The sequence below is a fragment of the Selaginella moellendorffii genome, unplaced genomic scaffold (genome assembly GCF_000143415.4).
Source record: "Selaginella moellendorffii unplaced genomic scaffold, v1.0 SELMOscaffold_19, whole genome shotgun sequence".
In the NCBI taxonomy this organism is placed as follows: domain Eukaryota; kingdom Viridiplantae; phylum Streptophyta; class Lycopodiopsida; order Selaginellales; family Selaginellaceae; genus Selaginella; species Selaginella moellendorffii.
This window is the reverse complement of record NW_003314280.1, coordinates 1,346,152-1,368,766: the sequence shown is the minus strand read 5'-3', so window position 1 is coordinate 1,368,766 and position 22,615 is coordinate 1,346,152. Positions and strand designations below refer to the sequence as shown.

General features: G+C 46.4%; 4 protein-coding genes and 1 pseudogene across 8 annotated transcripts; 4 read left to right on the top strand and 1 right to left on the bottom strand.

The window, feature by feature from the left end:
- The first annotated feature begins 1,423 nt into the window (after positions 1-1,423).
- On the top strand, positions 1,424-4,063 carry LOC9651349 (annotated as a pseudogene).
- Positions 4,064-4,122: 59 nt separating this feature from the next.
- On the bottom strand, positions 4,123-9,120 carry LOC9651348 (probable aldehyde oxidase 3). 3 transcript variants are annotated; one of them, XM_002972283.2, is made up of 10 exons: positions 8,930-9,118; positions 7,208-8,830; positions 6,892-7,151; positions 6,616-6,837; positions 6,340-6,558; positions 5,309-6,277; positions 5,149-5,244; positions 4,991-5,089; positions 4,742-4,931; positions 4,123-4,681 (listed from the first exon to the last, which is right to left on the bottom strand). In XM_002972283.2, exons 1-10 carry the CDS (start codon positions 9,054-9,056, stop codon positions 4,482-4,484), a joined length of 4,005 nt encoding a protein of 1,334 aa, XP_002972329.1. In that variant the 5' UTR covers positions 9,057-9,118; the 3' UTR covers positions 4,123-4,481. The 3 variants fall into 3 exon arrangements, 2 of the variants coding, with proteins under 2 accessions (XP_002972329.1, XP_024533030.1); XR_002992649.1 differs by lacking the exon at positions 4,123-4,681 and having other exon boundaries at positions 4,817-4,931; positions 5,141-5,244; positions 8,930-9,120; XM_024677262.1 differs by lacking the exons at positions 4,123-4,681; positions 4,742-4,931 and having other exon boundaries at positions 4,950-5,089; positions 5,141-5,244; positions 8,930-9,120.
- A 2-nt stretch (positions 9,121-9,122) lies between these two features.
- On the top strand, positions 9,123-10,532 carry LOC9651347 (aldo-keto reductase family 4 member C10). The gene is made up of 7 exons (XM_002972483.2): positions 9,123-9,301; positions 9,370-9,420; positions 9,485-9,561; positions 9,632-9,713; positions 9,771-10,055; positions 10,114-10,347; positions 10,397-10,532. The coding sequence occupies exons 1-7, from the start codon at positions 9,143-9,145 to the stop codon at positions 10,472-10,474; spliced, it is 966 nt and encodes a 321-aa protein (XP_002972529.1). The 5' UTR covers positions 9,123-9,142; the 3' UTR covers positions 10,475-10,532.
- Positions 10,533-10,555: 23 nt separating this feature from the next.
- Positions 10,556-12,828, top strand: LOC112347059 (protein tilB homolog). Of its 3 annotated transcripts, none has more exons than XM_024677265.1 (12): positions 10,556-10,657; positions 10,715-10,823; positions 10,877-10,938; positions 10,989-11,107; positions 11,178-11,253; positions 11,297-11,347; positions 11,399-11,472; positions 11,538-11,634; positions 11,683-11,777; positions 11,829-11,991; positions 12,047-12,241; positions 12,295-12,828. In XM_024677265.1, the coding sequence occupies exons 1-12, from the start codon at positions 10,586-10,588 to the stop codon at positions 12,382-12,384; spliced, it is 1,203 nt and encodes a 400-aa protein (XP_024533033.1). In that variant the 5' UTR covers positions 10,556-10,585; the 3' UTR covers positions 12,385-12,828. The 3 variants fall into 3 exon arrangements, with proteins under 3 accessions (XP_024533033.1, XP_024533032.1, XP_024533031.1); XM_024677264.1 differs by having other exon boundaries at positions 10,556-10,823; positions 12,295-12,409; positions 12,469-12,828; XM_024677263.1 differs by having other exon boundaries at positions 10,556-10,823.
- A 3,050-nt stretch (positions 12,829-15,878) lies between these two features.
- On the top strand, positions 15,879-18,625 carry LOC9651346 (homeobox-leucine zipper protein HOX1). Its single transcript, XM_002972482.2, has 3 exons — positions 15,879-17,328; positions 17,397-17,782; positions 17,911-18,625. The coding sequence occupies exons 1-3, from the start codon at positions 17,175-17,177 to the stop codon at positions 18,478-18,480; spliced, it is 1,110 nt and encodes a 369-aa protein (XP_002972528.2). The 5' UTR covers positions 15,879-17,174; the 3' UTR covers positions 18,481-18,625.
- Positions 18,626-22,615: the final 3,990 nt, after the last annotated feature.

Here is a 22,615-nt window from a genome sequence, read left to right as displayed (position 1 = left end):
CATCCCCGATGCATGAGCTGAGCTGAGCCAGTGCTTACCAACCTGAACAGGATGAAATCGACATTCTTAAGAAGCTGGGCAACCTGAGGAATGTAGAAGCGGAACGAAGGAAAAAAGAGCGTCTCATGTACCAGCGGGGCTATCAAGTTAGTCTTAAGACCCTTCCCAAGAGAAGCAGAAACTCTTGAGAAAGGCCAAGGAACAATCCGGTGGAGCCAGGGCATGGCTGGAAAACGAATGCTGGACCGAGCGCAAGTATGGTGTTTGGGATCCTCGATCGCGCAGAAGAAGGATTTCGCAAGCACAAGAATGCCGTTCGTTTATTGCTTCCCAGATTCCTGCTCGGAAGCAGTACCCAAATGTGTACTCCCCCCTCCAGGCAATGACCGTTAGTTTAAACTGTTTGATGCAAGTTCCCAGGAGTGGCCATCTTCTCTGGGCCTTGTCCAGTTCCACATCTCCCCTCCTGGCTGCCTGGAACTCAATCTGGTGGATACCACTGCCGTCTGTCCCGTAGCACTTGTGCTGCCATCTTTATCCTTTCAGGTTTGCCCCGTTCCTTGAGCAGAGCGTGCTGAAGACGAATTGCCACTAGCGACATCTTCCAACAGGAGATCACTGCTGAAATGCATGCTGGTCTCCCATCGAAGTGGTTTTGGTTCCGTGCCTCCCTAGCACGCCATATAGCCCAACACTCGTCCCATGCCATTGTCCCGAGCTCAGCCCCTGTGGGGATGGATTCCCCATCCTCTTTGCCCCAGGTCCTCTGATTTCCAGGTCAGAGGAGGAACTTTCTAAGTTTAAAGGTGTGGTGTGATTGTCGTTAACCTTATTGTGTTGTTACTAACGATCTTCTTTATTTCTTTCTTCCCATGCAATCACCTCTGTCATCAATGGTTTCAAGGAATTTCTCAAGCGTGAATATGACAAGGTGATGACAGAGGTGATTGAGCAAAGACCAGATATTTTCTCTTAAGGCTTTCACCTTGGGATACAGACATTTTCACCGTGGCAGACTTTGTGAGTTGGTATGTTTTTGTTTGAGACTGTTTAGTGTTGAATTGACCTAGATATATAGTAGCATTCATGCTCCATGGCATCGATCACAAACACTAGTCGCACACTCATGCTTCTCTCACAAGGATCTCACTTCACCAACATGCTAGCAAACATAACCACGCAGCTCTTCTCCGGATATGAGCATGTAAGATAATCTTCACCTAGGAAGCAATGCAAAGAGGACATGAAGACTTTCACCTCAAGCACGTCCTTCGCTTCACGTACCTCCTCTACTCCCGCCTATAAGTTATCATGGAAGTAGGCGACAAAACTGATCACCTCCATACCACAAGCTTCATACCTCGACGTTCCATCTGATCACCTCCTTGCCCATGGGAAAAAATTAAGAACAAGGAAAGAATCCATGACTTCGACGCACTTCTTGAGCATAGCTGGAGGTTCTCCTCCACAGGTCCATGTTGAGTGTCAGTTCCATAGTACAGCTAAAAACCAAACTTTACAATGTGCCATACTTTACAGTGTCTCCAAGCTCTTGAGGTTCATCATCGGGAAAGTTCGTGAAATCCATGCAGGACTTCGTGTCCTTCAGTATCACGGTGACTTCCAGGCGGGCGGGAGTATCCCTTACCAGCTGGAGATGACACCCGGTTCAAGCAAGGGAGCGTCTGGGAACTTCGGTACTTTGTCAACAAAAGCTGCTCCCCAAACAAGTTCCCCTTCACAAAGTTTGTCTTTTAAATTGCCGGGTACTTTTCTCGATTCAAGTCATGATCCATCCAAAAACTTTGTGGAGCTTTAACTTATATATTAGAGTGGCCTACTTAATTGCATTTCCACATGTGCCACATCAATTGTAACTGTCTCCTAAATCACGGCTCCTCCAATTCCGATCTTTGAGCTCGGCACAGTGGGAGTGGCTGTGAGTTCTCGTGTTCTAGCAACTCGAGTCAGAGTGTCAATGGAGATAGCGCAAGCGGCCAAATTGTCCGGTGCTTCCAGGCTTATTAGAGTAAATATCAACTCTGAAAAATTTCGAGCTAGGGTGAGTGCTTGTTTCAGATAATAGAATCAAAGAAGAAAGCTTACTTGTGTTTGGACTCAAAGGCAAGCTGTTTGGTATCACAGACTTCCTCAATCCGCGTGATCACGACAAAATTCATGAGTTCTTCGTCATTGTGTGCTGGCTCGCAGGTGATAGTGGAACTCAGCCAAGGTGGAGTAAACTACAGCTTCGAGTGCATTGGAAGCGTTGCATTGATGCAAGTGGCATTCCAGAGCACTCACACGTCTGTGAATCCTCCGAGTTTCTGATGTGAATATTACCAGGCTTGAGGAGTAACCATCGTTGCCGGAGTTCCAAGCGGACCAGGAACTATCGACACGGATCCGGTAAAGTTGCTCTTCAGCCACGCCTTGAAAGGAACCATACTTGGAGGATACAAACCATCGCAGCTCCATGAACTCGTAGAGAAGTACATTCGCAAGGTACTGGTATAAAAATGCTGTTTCCTTGTTCTAGGTACAGGAGATCAAGGTTGAGTTCGTGACGTACTCTTTGAAAAATGTCAACAATGCAATTCAGCTGCTGATGCAAGGACGGTGCCTGCACTGAAAACGATCTGGAAACAAGAAAAAAAGAGAAAATAAGAACACGGCTTTGTCGAAAAAGTCGTTCGAGGGCGCAATGTAACCAACAAGCAAACTTGTAAACAGTGTACTTCCCCAATAGTTTTTCCAGGCATGCAGCTCAGGATATATAAAACCCAAGCTCGACTCCAAAACCAAAAAGTGTCTCAAGCTTCCCTTGCTTGCCTCGATCATGGAGTCGTTTTGTGGATTAGATCCAAAGGTTCACTCTGCCTTTCTTCGCCCGGCATTTCACCGATCATGCATGGAGATTCGTTGCTGCTGCTGTGGCCGTGCGCAGCAGTCTAGGCGGTCCTCGCTCCTTGGCTAGTTCCCGGCGGGAATGCATGGGGGAGAACGCTGAGAAGCAGACGATCCGGGGACCCGAGGATGGCCAGTGCTTGGAGTAAGCTCGCCGAGAGGCCTTCAGCCTGGGTAACACGAGGATGATCATCGAAGTGGCACGAGAGCTGCTCAACAGCTCCGAGTTTGCGGACTGACCTCTCAAGCAGTCGGCTCAGCAGCTTCCGTTTGGACGAGCAATCGGCTTCGCTCCCTATGGAGATTACGGCGTAACTTGCGAAGGATTGCGTCCAGCTCTCTCTTCTCTGCTCACGAACCATCGTGTCAGGAGACAAGCAGGATGATGCGTACCTTTGCAACAGACAACCACAGCCTTGTCCGAGTTCGGAACTTCCTCCAGCGAGCTTCTCTCAACAATATCATGCAGACGGTGTTCGGTAGGAGATTCGAGGATGGCTCCAAGGATGCTGCTGAGCGCTCTAAGATGGTGAAGGAAGGTTTCGAGCTGCTTGGTGCGTTCAACTGGGCCGATCATGCCTGCTGTCAAGGCAGTCGATCCCCAGGACATCTTCCAACCTTCGGGTGTGACGAGCTTTGTCCATCGGTAGCAGGGTAGCAAAGCTGTGCAGCCAGACTTCGTTAGCTCTCCTTGGATGGCGAGGACAAACTCGACGATGCTGACATGATCGCAGTTCTTTGGGTAAATTTTCACAGGAGATGATTTTCCGAGAGTCGCTCTCCTCACCAAATGGATTCTCGCAGAGCTCGTCATCCATCCTGAAATCCAAAAGAAGTTGCGGAATGAGATCACTAGCGTGGTTGGAAACGCTGGAGTTGCCAAGTCTGACCTCAACAGGCGTAGAAGGAGACTTTGAGGATGCATCCTCCGGGTCCCTTGCTCTCTTGGGCTCGTTTGGCGATTCACGACGTAAGCTTGGCTGGCCGTGGTCCCTGCAGGGACCACGGCCATGGTGAACATGTGGTCATCATTCATGATCCATCCATCTGGTCCGAGCCTGAGAGATTCAACCCGGAGAGATTTCTTGAGCAGGATATCGACGTGAAAGGGACCGACTTACGTCTCGCTCCATTTGGAGCTGGTCAGCGACACTAATAGCTAGATGAGAAACAAAAGAGAGAAGAATCACTTACAGTTATCGGGAAAAGCCGAGAGTCATAAATATAATGGATATATTTCGAGGAATCGCACACCTCGCTTCCAGATGCCCCACAAAGGCATTCACAGCAACCATGGAATCCCAGGCTACAAGGTCCACAGCTTGGAGTAGTAATTCGTGCGGTTGATCAAACTCCGATTCTTGCGTGCAAGCGGCGAGAAGAAAATTTCAGCCAGTCGAGCTCCATACCGGCACTGTTTCCAACACCTCTACCACCTTTAGAAGATGCCCCTTTTTGGGCATAAGCTGCAAAACGTAGCGTTCCACGTAACTACGTCACTAGCCGGCATAGCATCAAAGCAAGCTCTAGACTCCTCGACTTTCCGTGCCTAAAGAAAGATCATCGCAGTGCAGCTACTGGGCAGTCGATGGTCTTGCAACCAAGTAGTCCTCGACGTTGACCAGGCCACACCAAGCTCTCACCCGATCGATGCTCGCGGGGGCATCCATTTGGAAGAACTCCTTCTTTCCAGCGTCCATCCGGGCGGACATAACCGCGTGCCGGATCGCCGCGTGAACGGATCCCGCCAGAAGAAACGGTGGCTCTCCCGCCGCTGGCCAGAGAAGCAATGCCGCTGTGAGTCAAGGCAAAGCACCGAGATAGAACTTCTTACTCTTGGAGGAGAGTATCCTCTTCTCGTGGACGGGACTGTTGAGGAGCTCGATGTTGAGGATCTTGGGGAGATTATCCGCGGTCGGGGGCTTGTACGTCCAAGTTCCATCCGTCAAGAGCCGGCCTTGCTCGTCCATGACACACTCCTCGCTCACAAAATACCCGAGGCCTTGCGCGAAAGCTCCTTCGATCTGTGCTCATTGCCGGTTTCTACCACGAAGAAATGGAAGCTTTGGCGATCGAAGCTTACTTGTCCGATGTCTACTGCTGGATTCATGCTCTTGCCGCAGTCGTACACCATATCCGTCCTCAAGATCTCCACCTCTCCCGTTAGAACATCGACTTCCACCTGGCGAGAAATCTCTCACGTTTGGACGAAGATCTGAGCAATGGACCTCACTTCCATACCTCGCTCGCAGCAGCTCCAAACGTAACATAGGCCGCAGCCTCCGGGGCAGCAACATACAGCTCTTGCGCTGACAGATCTACATTCGCCATCTTTGCCTGTTCGAAGAGCAGAACGACTTAGAATAGTCGAAACAAAACGATCGAGAAAGAAGGAACTTACAGCTGCCACGATGGATTCCCAGGAAACTCCTTCACTCCCTTGCAAGCTCGCCTTCACGGGTTTTAGTCTCTCCACCAGCGCCTCGCAACACATCCTCGCGGCCTCGCAGCTCGACTCGGACGCAGTGCTCCCGGCAGTCCAGCTCCCGTTGGGCATACTGATAGAGTCCGTTTGCACGACACGGATCTTGGAGACTGGAACTCCCTGTTCTTTGTCGCCGAACAGCTCGCTCAGTGCAAATGCCGCTGCCTGCTGGACTTTCGTCCACAGTCCCTGGCCGAGCTCCACTCCCCCCACCTCCACCACCACGGATCCATCCAGGAACACGCTCGCTCTCGCCGGCTTGGGGACCAGGAACACCAAGTAAGTTCCCTGGACGAGATCCAGCCCCCGTTTCTTCCACAAGTTGGCGGAGTTGAATCCTTTCGTGAGCTCCAGCCGGCTCTCGAAGCTTGCTCGATCTTTCAGCCTGCGGAGCACCGTCGGGAGCGTGAATCCTTCGCCGCCACCTATGAAGTCCCGCCCGTAGAAGGCCTCCGCCGTGTGGAGGGAGTGAAGGTTTCGTTCCATGACGATGTGGAAGTCGAGGCCGAGCTCGGTGGCGACGTGCTGGATGATGGTGTCCGCGACGAACGATCCCTGGCCATCTCCGGGCGCTCGCATGGCGCTCCGGCTGGGAATGTTGGTCTTGCAGATGACGAACTCGGCGTCGAGAACTCCCCAGTTGAACTTCTTGAGCGCGTGGAGCATGTTTCCCGTGAAGAGCCACGACATGTCCATGGACCAGCCGGCTTGGATGAAGAGCTTTGCTTGGAGAGCTGTGACACTCCCGTCGGAAGTGAAGCCGGCTGTGTAAACGGCCTTGCAAGGCTCTCGCCCTCCCATCATCACCATATCGGTTCTTCGATCCAGGCACAGACGAACGGGGCGCTGGAGATTAAACGCCGCGAGAGCACAGGCAGCGGCCACCTGTGGACATATCGAAAACAAGGTGATGTTTCGGACGATGGTATCACGGAAAAACTGCTTACCAGACAAGCTTTTGAAGCTTTGCCCCCGAAAGCTCCTCCAACTCTTTTGGTGATGACTCTTACGTTGTGCATGGGAATTCCAACGCAGGCTGCGACGCTCGCTTGGACGTGCTCCGGAGCTTGGCAAGCGCTGAACACTGTCAGGCAATTGTCTTCCTCTGGGACGACCAAGGCTGTGTTGGTTTCCATGTAAAAGTAGTACTGGCTGGACATCCTCACCTACAAGGTTCTCCAAAAAATTGGACCTTGTGTCTCTACGAAGAAAGTTTTACGTACCTCCGCGTCTTTGATGATATGATCGGCCCTTGCGAGGCCCTCGGATATGTCACCGTGCTGCTTTTGCAGTGTGCTTTCGAACCACGCTGGGATTTGGAAGAAGGATCCTCTCGCCACAGCGTCTTCGATTGTGAGAATTGGCGGCTCTCCCACAGATTCAGTGTCGTAAGTCACTTGGACTCGTTTTGCAGCTCTTCTCGCATTCGCAGGCGTGTCGGCAATCTTAAAGAAGAAAAACTTAGCTTTCCCGATGAGATATCTGGTGAAATATCTTACCATGATTCCTATTGCCTGTCCCACGCACTCAACAATCTCCTCGGCAAAGAGTATCTCATTGGCGAGGTCCGACTTGATTCCAACGTTTTCTCCACCTGATGGTATGTCTTTGACGCTCATGAACGAGACGGCACCGGGAGACGCCATTGCGGCAGCCACGCTGATATCTTTGATCTTCGCGTAAGCTTTCTGGCTGCAAACAAATGCTGCGTGGAGAGTGTTGCTCGGAGAAGCAATGTCATCAATGTAAACAGCTTCCCCTGGCAGGAACAAACTGGAAAAGTTAAGAAAAACAAAAACGAGAGGAAGAAGTCACCTGATACTTGCAAGTTTCCCATGGTTTTCTCGGAAGGCTGGCCAAGCGCGCGTCTCTTGTCTCGCTGATGAAGTTCCTGGCAGCCTCGAATCAAGCTTTGCTGGCAAACAGAACCATCTCGAGCGATCGATTGTTTGTGGTGGCCACCTTGTCCAAGTTTTCGTTTGAAGAACTTGAAGAAGAAACTCACAGCAAGAGCCGCTCGGTAGGCCGATTTCCTCCTTGAGTTTGTTTCTAGAGTCAGCAGCGACTTGAGCATCTGGATTGCTTCCAACAGCACTTCCGCCGTGATAATCTTCCCTTTCAGAAACTCTTCGACTTGGATAGCACGAATAGCGTGCTTGTCACCAATGGCCCCGAATGCAAGCCTCGAACTCTCAACTTTGTAGACAGAAGAGCCCGACGAAAGCTTAGAGAAGCGAACGACAAACGCAGCGTTTGCATACGCTACTGCATTTCCCAGAGGTCTCGGTGATGCTCGGTACGTCTTAAACTCGGCCGCTTCATGTGATCTTAGTGGTAAGAAGATCATTGTCAGCAACGAGCTTGGATAATCATCCACTCCGCCACCACCTTCTAAAAACTCTTCCATGCTCTGGATGACTTGCTTATCCGGAGAAACCAGCAGCTTCAACGTAGCACCGAATCCCAGAAACACCGTCGCGATGTCCGAATCGAAGCCAAATTTCTGAGCCATGATCAAGTTGCCACCAACACTCCCCGCGTTTCTAACGTGTGGAGAAGCAACCTTTCTCAAGTGTTTCGCAATAGCACTGCCAGCTTTCTTAAAGTTTTCGTCGAGAAAGTCGATGAGCTTTGCGATGCTCACTGCAGCACCGAACTCAATGCCGTCGCTCCTTGCTTCTACGACATGGAGCTCCGGAATCCTGCTGATATCGATGAAGACGCTATGATCCCAGTCCCTGTACACTCCAGCGCTGGTGTTTCCCACCACGATCTTCACCTCCTTGCTCGTCTTGGAACGCGTTTGGAAGTGTTTGAGCAGTCCAAAAGCATGTCCAAAGCTCGTAGCGCAAATCCACTTCTCGTGCTCGATCATAGCAGAAGTGCCATTAGAATCTTGGACAACGTTAGCGGATTGCCTTTGAATGATCTCCTGCTTGAGAAACTCTGGGAACTTTGGATCGTCACCCGGATCATAGCACGGCAAAAGCTCCATTCGACCATCCTTCCTGTCCTTCCAGAAGATGTTCAGGCCGAGATCTTCAACGTCTACACTGCTTCCAAAGCTCTTGCACACGTCAACTATGGGCCTGTATCCCGTGCAGCGGCATAAACTCCCCTGGATCGACTGCTCTAGAGCACCACTTTCATACTTTCCACCATCCACAGAGACCCTTCTTTGCTGGTTCTTGAGGCCTCCATAGAGCGACATGCACATACCAGGCGTGCAAAACCCACACTGGGACGCGTGAAATCCCAGAAACCTTCGCTGGACAGCGTGGAGCCGAGTTTTGGAGCTTCCCAGGCCCTCGATCGTCGTCACGGCGCGGAGATGAAGAGAGCCCAGCAAAGCCAGGCAAGAGTTTATGCTAACTTCCTCCACGCTGTCTGTGGAGGCATCGTAGCGGGAAGCCACCACCACGCAAGCTCCACACCCCCCTGGATGTTTGATCCGATCGTCAGCGAGAAAGAAAAAAAAGAGAGCTACCAGATCGATCGATCTAAGCTCTTGTAAAAAAAAACTAGTTTTTGACTTACCTTCTCCACAGCCGAGCTTGGTGCCCTTGAGATCGGTGTGGCATCTTAGAAATTCCAGCAGCGTCATGCTGGGATCGACATCGCTGAGCTCGATCTTTCGCCCATTGAGCGCAAATAGAAGCGCCATTCTCCCACCACCTACATGGCGCCTCAAGAACCCGTGAGCAGTGAAACTTCAACTAAAACCCCTCGAGAAATTTTAGGTTGGGAGGGATGGGCTATGGCGACGATGGCGCTGGAGATGGCGGATCGATGGCGCATTTCCAGCTCCACACCGGCGGGCGCATGCCCGCGATCGGGCTGGGAATGTGGCCGGGATACTCGCAGGAGGAGAAGGGGCGAGCGGGAGCAACAGTGAAGGCCGCTGTCGCTGTAAGCATCAAATTTCTTTCTTTTCTCTTCGTAGCACTATCTAGCTCACTGTTTGCTCTTCTTCGCAGGCTGGGTATCGTCACATCGATTGCGCGAGCGTCTATGGCAACGAGAAAGATGTCTCTACAGCTTAAAGTTCTTCCCTCTTCTCCTTTCTTACTCGCTTCGTTCATGCATGTGTAGATTGGATTGGCGCTGCAAGAGATCTTCCTTAGTGGTGCAGTGACGCGTGGGGATTTGTGGATTACGTCCAAGCTGTGGTCAGGTTCTCTCGCTTTCTTTGGAAACGTATTTTTTTGTCCTCTAAATAGATTTTTTCTATCTTCTCAGGAACTCTGATCACGATCGTGTCCAAGAGGCTTGCGATCAAACACTGCAGGATTTGCAGCTGGACTATCTTGACCTTTATTTGGTAAGATATCCAGATTCTTTGTTTCTGTCTGTGACAAGAGGACATGCTTGTGTGTAGATTCATTGGCCTGTTCGTGTGAAGGAACACTACCAACAGGAAGATGGCACTCGCAAAACTGAAATCGTCCCCTTGCAACTGGACGAGACCTGGAAGAAAATGGAGCAGCTTGTGCGCACTGGCCGAGTTCGTGCAATCGGTGTGAGCAACTTCTCGTCAAAGAAGATCGACCACCTTTTGGCGAACGCCACCATCGTTCCTGCCGTGAACCAAGTTGAATGTCATCCGGTGTGGCAGCAAAAGGCTCTTCACGACTACTGCACCTCCAAAGCCATCCATCTCTCTGTAAGTCCTGGATTGGATCTCGTTTCCCGGTGGAACTCAATGCTGTTCTTATTGTCAGGGGTACTCTCCTTTGGGAAACTGGGGTCCGAAAGTCCTCGGCCATCCCATCGTCAAAGAGATCGCGGACAAACTCAGCAAATCACCAGCGCAAGTAGCACTACGCTGGGGGATCCAGATGGGTCACAGCGTCCTTCCGAAGAGCTCCAATCCCGATCGGCTCAAAGAAAACCTGGACATTCTCGGATGGAGTATTCCGGACGAGGATTTCCAAAAGCTTTCTGGAATCCAACAGGTTTGTCACTCGCATTTTCAAAGCAAGCCGACTTTTCTCTTTTCTACAGGAGAGGCTGATCAAAGGAACAAACTGGGTGAACGACACATCTCCATACAAGAGAGTCGAGGATCTATGGGACGAGTAAAAAACTTTAACCTGTATATGCCCTTTAATGTTATGCAAGGGTAAAAAGGTTTAGAATACGTGTTTGAATTGTGGGATTAGGGTTAGGGCTCTCCTATGTTCTTTATCAAGCATGGGAGTGATCAACGAAGAAATGCTCATGCGACGAGCAGAGCACAACGAGGGGATCCTTCACAGCCTTGAGGTACACACGGCCTTGATCTGGATTCTGTTCCAGCGACACGATCTCCTCCTCTTGCAGGAGCTTGTGCTCCAAGAGGAAGGCATCATGGACATCAACCGAAGCCTGGGAGCATCTTGTCCCAACCTCAAGATTCTCTATCTTCCAAATAATCTCATCTCCAGGCTAAGTACGCTTTCCCCCTTGGCTTTAGTCGCTCCATGGATCGACTTTTGTTTTTAGGCAATTTACACCGGCTAAAGCAGCTGCAATACTTGAATGTAGCTGTCAACAACATTCTGAAGGTTCGGTTCTCTTCCTTTCCTTTTTCTCTTTTTGCGAGCTTGTGCGACAGGTAGAAGGACTCGAGCAATGCGAATTCCTGGAAAAGCTGGATATGACTCTCAACTTTGTTGGGAAAAAGGAGCTCCCCTCTGTTGCAGCTCTGAGGGCCAACATTCACCTCCGAGACTTGTGAGTAACTTCTTTTTTGCAAGAAGAAACAGAAAATTAGCTTCTTTTACCTGACTTGTCTCGCTCGAAGGTTTCTCACTGGCAACCCGTGCCAAGAGGTCCCTGGTTATCGAAGCTATGTTATTGCGACTCTTCCATCCTTGAAGGTACATTGGGGTCCTGTTTCGTAAACTCATGGTTTTGTTGCAGCGTTTAGATGGTATCGAGGTTCGACCATCAGAAAAAATTCGATCCCAGCAAGTATGTGTACTTTCTGCTATGTTTTCTTCATCTCATTTTTCTCAGTTGTAGGAATACCCCTTCGTAAAGGATGTCTTTGGCAACGAAGACGATGTAGTCGACTGTGACGCTTCTGCCGAAGATGTGTGAGTTACTTTGGATTGTTCCCCCGCAGTTTTACTTTTTATTTTCATTAAAAAATGACCAACAGGGACGAAAACGGTCACGTCGTTCGTGAATATACACCGGCTTCAAGAGTAGCGGAGTATGTCGAGCTTGAGCAGAAAAAGAAAAAGGATAGTGGAAAGGTAAAGTGTGATTTCAAGTCTCTCATCTCATTACTCCTGCATTTTCAGGTAAACAATCAGAATCAGAGAAAGGTTCCAGAGCGCAGGACTGGATTTGATCCATTACCAATGGAAGGCCGTATATATCAGAAGAACGAGGGCAAGTAAGCCTTGGATTTCACTAGCTCAAGGCCTCTTCCATCTCAAACTCACAGCTGGAGTTTCAAGCTAGCAGAGAGTGAATGTGGAACCAAGCTAGTGTTGGATGTAGCTATTGGTCGATACATGGATACATCCGCAATGGACATTGATATCCAGCCGCTGCTCGTGCGCGTGCTGATCAAGGGCAAGCTTCTGCAGCTACGACTCCCGGAAGAGGTAGAAACTTCTCTCTCTCAATGCGTAACTTCTTTCTCTCTTTCGATCAAGCCAGGTTAAGACTTCCGAGAGCATCGCACAGCGGTCGAGAACGTCAGGTCATTTGGTTGTGACTATGCCCAAAGCCGTGGTAAAGAGACGACATCAAAAGGACACATACGTTGTGGAAGCTACCAAAGAGAAAAAAGTACGGCAGAAACCACACGTCAAGTTCTCAGAGATCGAGAACATTATCACACCTCCAAGCAAGGTAAGTTTCTCTAGTAAACTTTAGTCCCAGCTCTTAACTCTACTCCTTCGCAGCCAGTGGAGGATCCAAGTAGTGACGTCCCGGACCGTCCCCTTGCAAGGATGCGACGCGAGGAATCTGACGAAGTTCCACCCCTGGAATAACATCAGTGGCAATTCCTCGGTGGTGGTAAGCTTTTCTTTCCTGTTAGTCGTAGGCTTTAGCTACTAGAGCTTTTGCAATGGCAGGGGTTCTCGAAGAGCTTGCTGCGAGTGCGTGCCACCTATGGCTCTGTGCTGTCGTAATTTTACGAACAAGCTAAAGAATTTGGCTACCTGGAGCACTCGGTCCATATTTCCATACGGTGATCGAGCGCAATGAGTTGACATATTCTCAAAACCGCGAGGAGAGAAAATCACTCGCTTTTGCTCGATCAAGGGTGCGTGGAAGAGGGAGCAGTGACTTAACACCACATTGCACAGGTGGAAAAGGAAAGAACAGAGGAGATTATTTTGCTCCGCTCTCGAGAAAGATCATTGAAGAGTCGATGAGACGAATAAAACAGTGTGAGTGTGGTCATTATCGTGGAATATACACGAGTCCCTTCAGTGCGAGAACAAAGGCATCTCCTTTAGATGCCTCCCCCAGATTGTGGGGCCGTGGGGAGATTTCTGTTAATCATATGCACAAGATCATAGTCTTATAACCGGCTTTAACGTGGAACAAATTTAAAAAGGTGGCGGAGCAGTCTTGGACACGGGTGAGATGCCTCAACGTGACCTTGTCGAGATAGAGCATCATATGCTCTACCCATTTAAAATGGTATCACCAATCTTCTTCATTGCTAAGATTTGGCAGTGATTCCGAGTGCCTGCTTGAGGAATATATGATTGCAACGTTTGGGCGGAGAAGAAGCAACATCTATCGATTTGGATATTCCCCGCTCGCATTTACAAAGCATATAGACATGGCTTCCGCTAAGCCAGCGTTTGGTTCCATGATCCAACATCGCTCGTTATCTTGAATATTATAACATATTGGCTTGTTGTTTCAAGACAATGACCAAGAACTACCATTCTAAAGACATAGTGGCGAAGGATCGATGCTTCGACACCACAAACAACAAAGTAGTAATCTATGTTACGATCAGACTTTGCAACATTTTAAGATCAAACGTGATCCTTGCAAAACACAGGAGAAACTTGACACTATACTTTTATAATATTGGGGATGTTCGTGCAAGCAAGCCCAAGGAGCGGATCATCACAAGCAAGCTCAATGTGCATGCACTGACACACCAGGCGAGACGAAAAACGGGGCCACCACCACACCAACACCACTGACCAGAAATTTCTCCTTTATTTTCTCGCCACCTTTATCTCTCGGCTTCTGCTGGGTTGGGAAAGAAAACAAAAGAGAAACCCACAGGAGAGTGAAGCTTTTATGATAATGGGGTGACGCACGGCTGTGTGTGGCACTAGAAAAAACAGCCCGCTTAGAAAAAGAGAAACCGAGAAAACTATCCGAGGGATGAGAGAATCATCTTTGTTTTATCGTCTCCAGGATGAAGACGATACACAGTTCAAAAGAGATCTATATAGAAACTAGGGGAGCAAACTTTTGATCATGAAAAAGAAAAGTTGTGAGCTCGAGTTTCGGCACGAGAGGGTTGATCTTTTTCCTCTCCAGGCAGAGATTTTGTTCACTTGGGAGATAGTGTGTGTGTGTGTGTGTGTCTGTGTGTGCGTTGGAGCTTGATGGGTGCGATGCGATGCAATTTCCCCGTGAGCAGTGAGTGAGAGATTACAGCAAAAGCCTCGAGAAGAATAAGAACCTCACTTTCTTTTTTACTCGAAATGGCGGGGTGGGGGTAGGCTTTACTTCTTTTGCTAATGGACCGTGGCATTTGAAAATTATATCGTGTGCCAATATATGCTTTTCAATGATACAGTTTCTCTTCCCGCAACTTGGCTCCTGGCAATGAATGCAAAAAATGTTCCCAAAGCACAAGACTAAAGAAAACTTGGAGGGAGTCTCCAATGGGAACTAGTACGAAGAACCTTCTTGGCAGCGCAAAAAATGAATCGTGGTCAATCAACAACCAACAACGAAAGATCGAGAAACGATGGTCGTCACCTCCGTTTAATCACAAGCTTGTCACCCTAAATCGAGACATAACCAGCAGAAATCAACGGGGCAACGAAAAGAACTCGATTCTTATTACAGCCCATGCAAAGAAAACAAATAATCTCGATCTGCGTGGCCGCATTCTGCTGGGAGTCCAGGGCTCCATCCAATCCAAGACATGCCAAATCGTAGCAAGCAAGCAAAAGCTGGAGCTCCCCGAGTCCACACACATCGCTGAAACAGCTTTTGTTCCTTGGAAAAAATCCACCCGTACATACAGGTCATAAGAGTCCAGACTAGACATAGATTTCCAAAACTTGGCAGCTTCTAACACTTGCAACAGCGACCCGCATAAATCCCACCGGACGACGATATCGTCCCCTTTTTCCACCTCACTGTACACACACACTTCCAAACTCCTGCTAGAGCTTACAGCACTACAGTACGAATCAAACACCTCTTTCCTTGGACTGAGAAACTTGAGTTGCAAAGACAGTGACCCCCGAGCTAACTTGGCCAGACGCTGGCTTGTCTCCACTGGAAGATGATCACGACATCCATCCACACTTGTAAGCGTCTCATATCATAGTACAGTGCTGTTCCCCACGGCCAGCCCAAAACCCGGGATGATCCCGATCGATCCACTCGATCGATGTGTTGTTCTTCCACACTCCAGCATGCGTGGAAAGCAGTAAAGTTGGGGATAATCTGGATGCCGATCCCGTAAGTTCTTGCGGTGTTTGTTCCCGAGAGATCAACATCAGCTAAGCAGTGATACTAAATGGTTTTCCTGTGTGTGGGAGAAAAAGAGTGGAACAGCTATAAACGCTTGGCGACAAGCGCAGGCTTGGTTGTTTGCTTGGTGGATGGGATGAGGCTGGGCAAAAGATTGCTGATGGGGGGCGCACCATAAAGCTAGAACCAAGGACACATTTGTTCCCGTCGTGTAGCACCATGAGACAAAACAGCTTTTGTACTGCTGCTGGAGACCTGGCTCTTGCGGTGGGCTCTCACTCACTCACACACTCCGCCACCTTTTTAATTCTCCATTGTTCTTGGGTGGTCTTTTCCCTCTTTTCCCTTTCCATTTTACCACACTCGAAAAGATATTTCTTGCACTGCTTGAAACACGCACAAACACGCAAGAGACCCTCGAAGAGAGAGGAGAACAAATAAAAGATGGAGAGAGAGAAACCGCTATCAAGCTATACGATGATAAGGAACTTGTAAGCTGATAATGAGAGCGAGCAATGCAGTGCAATATTGGGGAGGCATCTTGCGATGTCTTTGCTTTCGTTTTTTCTTTTCATGTAAATTTTTTAAAGAAAATACTACTGTTGACTGGGTCTATCTCTTCTCCAAGTTGGTGGTGTTTTTACATCTAAGCTCTTTCGGACTGCAAATCCATTATCCAATGGAGCTGTGCCCATTTTCTATGCCTTGTCCATAATAAAAAGGAGTGGACGAGGGCTTGTGGAAGAGGGGCGGAAGATTAGCGCACTCTCACTCTCACTCTCTCACTCTCTCTCTCTCTCTCTCTCTCACACACACACGGCTTCTTCACAAGGGAAGCAAGATCAGAGCCCAATTCTCTCTTCGCCGTGTCTCACTAAGTTTCTCTACTAGGAGAGAGAGGTCTTGGATTTTGGGGAGTGGCCGTGCGTGGTGGTCAGTTATCACGGTTTGCTGAGTGTGGTGCGCTTGAGAGTGATATATCGCTCTCCGTTTCCCTCCAAACTTTGTCGTTGTCGATTCGAGATCGTCCTTTGCTGTGGTGGCTTGTTTGGCTGAAGCCCAGTGTTAAAGTTAGGTCCATCCCCATCTCTTTGTTCTTGGTTTTTTTTCTTTCTTTTTTTCTTTCCAATCGCTATAAATTGTTTGACCCTGTTCTTCGGGTTCTAGGTAGCAGCTGATCATGCAATTAGCATCATCTGGAGGGGCTTCTTGAGTAGCACAAATCTTTGTCCGCGAAGAGCGAGCGTGTACAGCTCTGGTTGTTGTCTCTGTTCTTCTTTCTTTGCGTGTTCCTCTCTCCAGATTTCTCATGGCTTGGAACCCGGCAGTGGCAGTGTCCGAATAATCACCGCTAGTGGTCCTTCGTGCTCCCTCTAAACACCATTTTGGCTTTGCTTGTGTCAAGAGAGTCGTGGAGCGTTTTCCCGATCTATAATGCTGCTCGCACACAAACAAGACGAACCGAGGCGTCTGAGGGTGCCTGCTGTTCGTTTCTTCGTTGTCGAGGACATTGCTCGCCTCCTCTGCTGCTTCGTGAGGTACTTCCCCCCGAGCTAGCAAGTCGGTCTCCAGACTTTTGCCTTTATTCTTCCTTTGTTCTTACGGCCCGTATACGTCAATCGTCCCTGTCTCGCTTTGCACACCAATCTCTCATGTTAGGATTGCTGTCCAAGAGTCCGCGGTCGAATTGTTTTAGAAGAAGACGCAGGAGGCGAAGACGAAGAATAGGTGCTAGCAACAAGAGCAAGCCAGCAGCAGCAGCTCACCACCACTTTCAGTAAATACTCCCGAAATCATGGAGAAGAGCAAGATCTGGGTCGAGTACAGCAGCATCAGTTTTTTGTGGGCTGGACACGGCGGCGACGTGAGTGTATGGTATTCCTCGCTCTACAATACGGCGATGATCTCTCGCACTTCTTGACGGTAGCTAAGAGCTTTGCATTGATATCATAGCGGCAGGAAGTTTGCTCTAGGAGGAGAAGCTTGTTTGCATCTAGAACTCTCTCTCGCATGACCATGCAGCTCTTGTGAAGGAGAATAGTGTTTACTGTTAGAACCCTGTGGTGCAGTGGTGGTGGTGGAAAGTGTGGCTATGGATTGGAATATCAACAACAGTAGCAGCAGCAACAGTAAAGGCTCGACAGCGCCAACACCACCAAGCATCATGGTGACGACAATGAGGAACGAGAGCGTTAGCAACTCAATGTCCGCCATCTTTTATCCGCGGTCGTCTAACATCCCACCAGGTATGTTTAAAGGTTTGCAATACTCGATCGAATAAAAAAATTACGTTTTTTCTTGTTCTTTTCTACAGGCTTAGATGATCATAACAACTGTGGAACACCCACAGGGCTGCGCGGTAGTGACGCGCTGCTCTACGCAACCTTCGAGGGCTCGAGCGATCAGGAGAGCGGAGACGTGGAGGCGAGCGATCACGAAGTTCACCCGGTGGAGAAGAAGCGGCGGCTGAGCGTGGATCAAGTGCGCTCCCTGGAGCTCAACTTTGAGATGGAGAACAAGCTGGAGCCCGAGAGGAAGAAGCAGCTGGCACACGAGCTGGGGCTCCAGCCCCGCCAAGTCGCCGTGTGGTTCCAGAACCGGCGAGCCCGCTGGAAAACCAAGCAGCTGGAGCGAGACTACGAGTCCCTCAAGGCGAGCTACGACAAACTTCTGCTGGAGAACAAGAAGCTTCAAGCCGAGGTAAGCTCTGTTTCCGTTTGCGAAGTCCTTCGTCGAGAAGTGTAGAGAGTTTTCGAGTAAAGTTCTCGACATTTTCCGAGAGAGAGAAAAGAGCTTTACAGAGCTTCTCTGACCATTTTCTATGCCAGGTGACCGCCCTCGTCGCGAGGCTGGACTCTAGCAAGTCGCCCACAGCAGCAGCGGCCAGCGGCGACAAGGCGATTGTAAATAGCGTGGAGCACAAACCGGAGGCTTTCAAGGGCGAGGAAGTCACGGTGATGGTGACGACGGGGAAGAACCTGGCGGTGGTGGAGGACATGGACGTCGCAAGGCCGCCGGGCAAAGGTGGTGAGAAAGAAGGCTCCCCGTGCTCGGATGGCTATACAAGCGAGATCTTGGACGTGGACTTCCCGCTGGTTCCCGTGGTCCAGGAGAGCGTGCTCTCGTTCGAGCACACGGGCGTGGCGGTGGCCAAAGTCCTCAAAGACGAACCCGACGGCATGGTTTTCGATCCACACTCAAACCAGCTGGTGCTTTATAAGTTTGACGATGGTTTGCTAGATTACAACAACACCAGCATCAGTATCAACAACAACAACAACAACAACAACATCAACACCAACAATAGTAATAGCATCAACGCCAACGTCAACGAGTACGACATGGCTACCTCGTCATACTACTACATACCTGATGGAATCGGGCCATGGTGGACGTGAAAGCAACTGCACGAAACCATGATGTCTGAGAGAAAATACTTCTATGCACTATATAAATGAATGAATGTTAATGCTTTGTACCCTTAAGAATATTCCTATAAAATTCAAGTATATTCTAGATGTAATCTAGAACAATAAAAGAATATACCAACAGTTCTCAGTTGTTAGCTGAAAAGAATTTCTCTTATCAATTATTATTGAAATAATTTCATCTTATAATGGGACATACCTATTTTAGTGCTTCTGCTCAACTAGAAGCATAAGACTGAACTTGTGATTGCATCTCACATTTATGTAAGCATGTAGGAAATATTTTATTTATCTGTATGTCATATAAGAGAAAATTTATCTCATTGGAATTTCTATTTGATGTCATATGAAAAGCTAAAAGTTTGATAATGGCATTGAGATTGGAAAAATTATTTATGGCTAGATTATTTAAAACTTATTCTTAAGATTTATCAAGCCATAAAACTAATGAAAAAAACTAAATTAATAAAGAATTTATATTAAATATAGGCTTATATATAATAGTAAGGTTCATACTAATATTAGTATAGTGGGATTTTAATAGCTATTAGATTGGTTTCAATCTAAACCTCTTGCTTTTGTATATAAGCTAAAGTTTTTAGATTAATTAAATATATATATATTTTTGTATTTCATTTCTATATTCCATACATTTACATTGGTGAAGATGTAATTCTAATAGTCCCTAAGAAATATTTAGATTTGTGCTTTTTGTTTAGACTTAGCTTTTGCATTATCTAAATCTATTTTGTTCTTATAACTTTTTCCATTTATTTGCTTTTGGCTTTTCAATTTTCTTTTTGATCATCTTCATGGTAAAATAGTATACTCCTCCTTTAACTTTAGAGTAGAAATTAATGAAATTGCTCATGCTATGTGACTGCAATTGATTAATTAGACTCAATTGATAGTGGTGTTCACAGTATATTATAAGCAATCAAAGAGAACGATTTGAGGGATGGTCAATGGGGTTCAAATATAAAGGGAAGGGCCTATGAACAAGAGTGCACCTCCTTTTCCAATCGGTTAAGAGTTTTGTAATATTTGGGGTTAAGTGTCCTTGGGTTTGAATAACTAGGCTAGATGACCTCCCAAGAAGTCCAAATTCAAGAGTTTACATTTGGTATCAGAGCAGTCTCAAGTTTGACTCTATATTTGGTATTAAGGGAATCATACCACTTAGGGGAATTACACCACATGTTGATTGACATTTGGTATTAGAGGAATCATACCACTTAGGGGAATTACACCATATGTTGATTGACATTTGAAAAAGGTCTAATATGCTACAGTTGGGCTTGATCTGAGGGGTAGGGTGTCAAGAGAGCAGGGCTTTTGCAGGGAAGTGTGGTGGATTGTAAGCAACCAAAGAGAACGACTTGAAGGATGGTCCATAGAGTTCAAATATAAAGGGAAAGGGCCCATGAATAAGAATGCACCCCCTTTTTTAATCGGTTAAGGGTCTTGGGATATTTGGGATTAAATGTCCTTGGGTTTGAATAATACTAGATTGATTGACCTCCCGAGAAGTCCAAACTCAGGAGCTTACATTTGGTATCAGAGCGGTCTCAAGTTCGACTTTGTTGGTTGGCTTAGGGGAATCACACCACATGTTAATTAACATCTGGCATTAGAGGAATCATACCACATATTAATTGACATCTAGTATGCTTCGGCTGGGCTTGACCCGAGGGGTAGGGTGTCCAGAGAGTGGGGCTCTTGGGAGAGCTGTGGCTCTAACTTTCCGTTCATGAGGGCGTGAACTTGCAGGGAAGTGTGGTGAATTGTAAGCAACCAAATAGAATGACTTGAGGGACGGTCCATGGGGTTTAAATATAAAGGGAAAAAGCCCATGAACAAAAATGCACCCTCTTTTCCAATTGGTTAAGAGTCTTGGGATATTTAAAGTTAAGTGTCCTTAGGTTTGAATAGTATTAAGTTGGGTGACCTCCCGGAAAGTCTAAATTCAGAAGCACTACATATATAGTGCAACTCCATTAGCTCTTACTACTAATCCTCAAATCCCAATAAATTTCTTTTATAGAAATCCTAAAGATGATATGTATTGTTAATTCAATCATTTTCTAGTGATTGCTACTTATTATTCTTGGGATGATGCCCACCCTTTGTATAAGTTCCCTACATATCTACAAAAGACAGAGTAGTAGTGATATAATGGTTTAAATGCAACCACTTATGTGGATTAAAATATTTTCCCATGTGTATTCAAGTGTGCATTTGGACATGCTGATGATTGTAATAATGCTTTCCAACAATTGCATCATCTCTATCAAAGGCTATTTGAATAGTTATGCAATTTAGTGTCGACTTCTAGAGTCTCTTACTCCATATGGAGTTGAATATATTAAAGTAGATTGAGTTGAGTATGTTGTGGTTAGCACTTAGTCAAAATCTTCTAAGACTTATACTTGCACTTGACCCAATTACTCTTAACAATGTTCTTCAATTGGTATAATGTTAAGTGGTCATGGTTGTGATGTTCATTATTAGGCATATGATGAAGTTGGCTATACGTATCAGCATTATCAGTGTTTTTCGGATTGGTATCCTTCATTTCTTAAGTGAAGATCTTGACATCAATAATATCCTTGGTGTTGTTGCGGTGAAAAGTCTTGACACTAAGATTCTTTTGAGAAACAAGGAGTCATATGAATAATGAAAGGACCTTACACAAATAAGTTAGTGACCTTTTTATTTTTCTTTTAAGAATACTATGAAGGGGTTCATTCGGTATCAATTTATCTAGTGTTAATTTTTCAAATTCAGTTTTAAAACAAGAGGTTTATTATTATCCTGATATAGGTTTAAATTTATATTCTATTGCTTAGCTTGTTGCCATATGTAGTTATTTACATTTTTGTGTTAAGGTAAAATTACACTTCATTCTCTATTGCAATGGGTGTACACATATGTGTGTATGGGATGAAGCAAATCTAATTGTGCATGTGGGTGATCTTGAGTTTGAGCTTTAATTTTTGTGGGTGGTGCCAAATCAAGTTTTTGACTTTATTTTTAGTATGGATTAATTATAACACAATTATGTAAAATGTGATTTTGAGGTTTTTCCCTTTTGTTTTATACTCCCTTGTCTATTCCTCTCAAGTTTGTTTTACTTCATCCTGTTGTTTCTATTTTTATTTCCATCACTTTTTGTTTCCCCATTACTTCCTATTGTATTTCCTTCTTGTTCATATATTCATTCTCCAAATCCCTCATATAATCTTTATGTTACAATGGTTGACTAGTTGAAGTAAGAGTATGTTAACTTATTTGACTTTCACCTGTTGTTTAGGGCCAAGATTGCAATATGTCATTCTATTCAAATTAGGAATGCTTATCTAATCAAGGTTTTCATTCAACATCAGTTACCAAAAGAGATTAATATTTTATGAGTAAATGTCTAAAAGATGTTAAAGAAAGTAGTTATCTAGAAGTCTTAAAATCCTTGGTTGTATGAATTTCATTTTGTGATGAAACTTAATAGAAGTATTTATTTCTGCATCAACTATCATCTATTAAGTGATGTGATGATTTTAGATACCCCACATTGCCAAATTTCTAATCCATTTGGGGTGAAGTTGTTAGTTCACTAAATTAAATTTTGGTTTCATACTAGCAAGTTCTAATGGCAAGGAGGATGTTTTCAAGATTATTTTTTATACACCATTTAATTTGGTACAAGTTTTTGGTGATGTCATTTGGGTTAAAATGTGCATATAAGTCCAAAAATATGATTTATCTTGGGTGCCACATTTCTTATAAAACTTTGTAAGTTCATCTTGATGAACATGCAGCTATTCTAAAGTTTCATACTCTAAAGTGTATGAACAATGTGCAATACTTCCTCTACAAGGTGCAATATTTTAGTTATTTTATTAATTATTTTTTTGATTGTATTGCCCTCATTGCAAGTGTTGCAGAAGTTTTTTATATTGCCTTTTAGCTGGTTTAAGGATTACAAACATGCATTTGTGAATTTTAAAAAAGATGTTAACAACTCCTTCAATTTTGGCATATCCTAACTATACTTTATATTTTATCTTGAGAGTGAATACTTTTAATATTAGTCTCGAAGGTGTGTTGA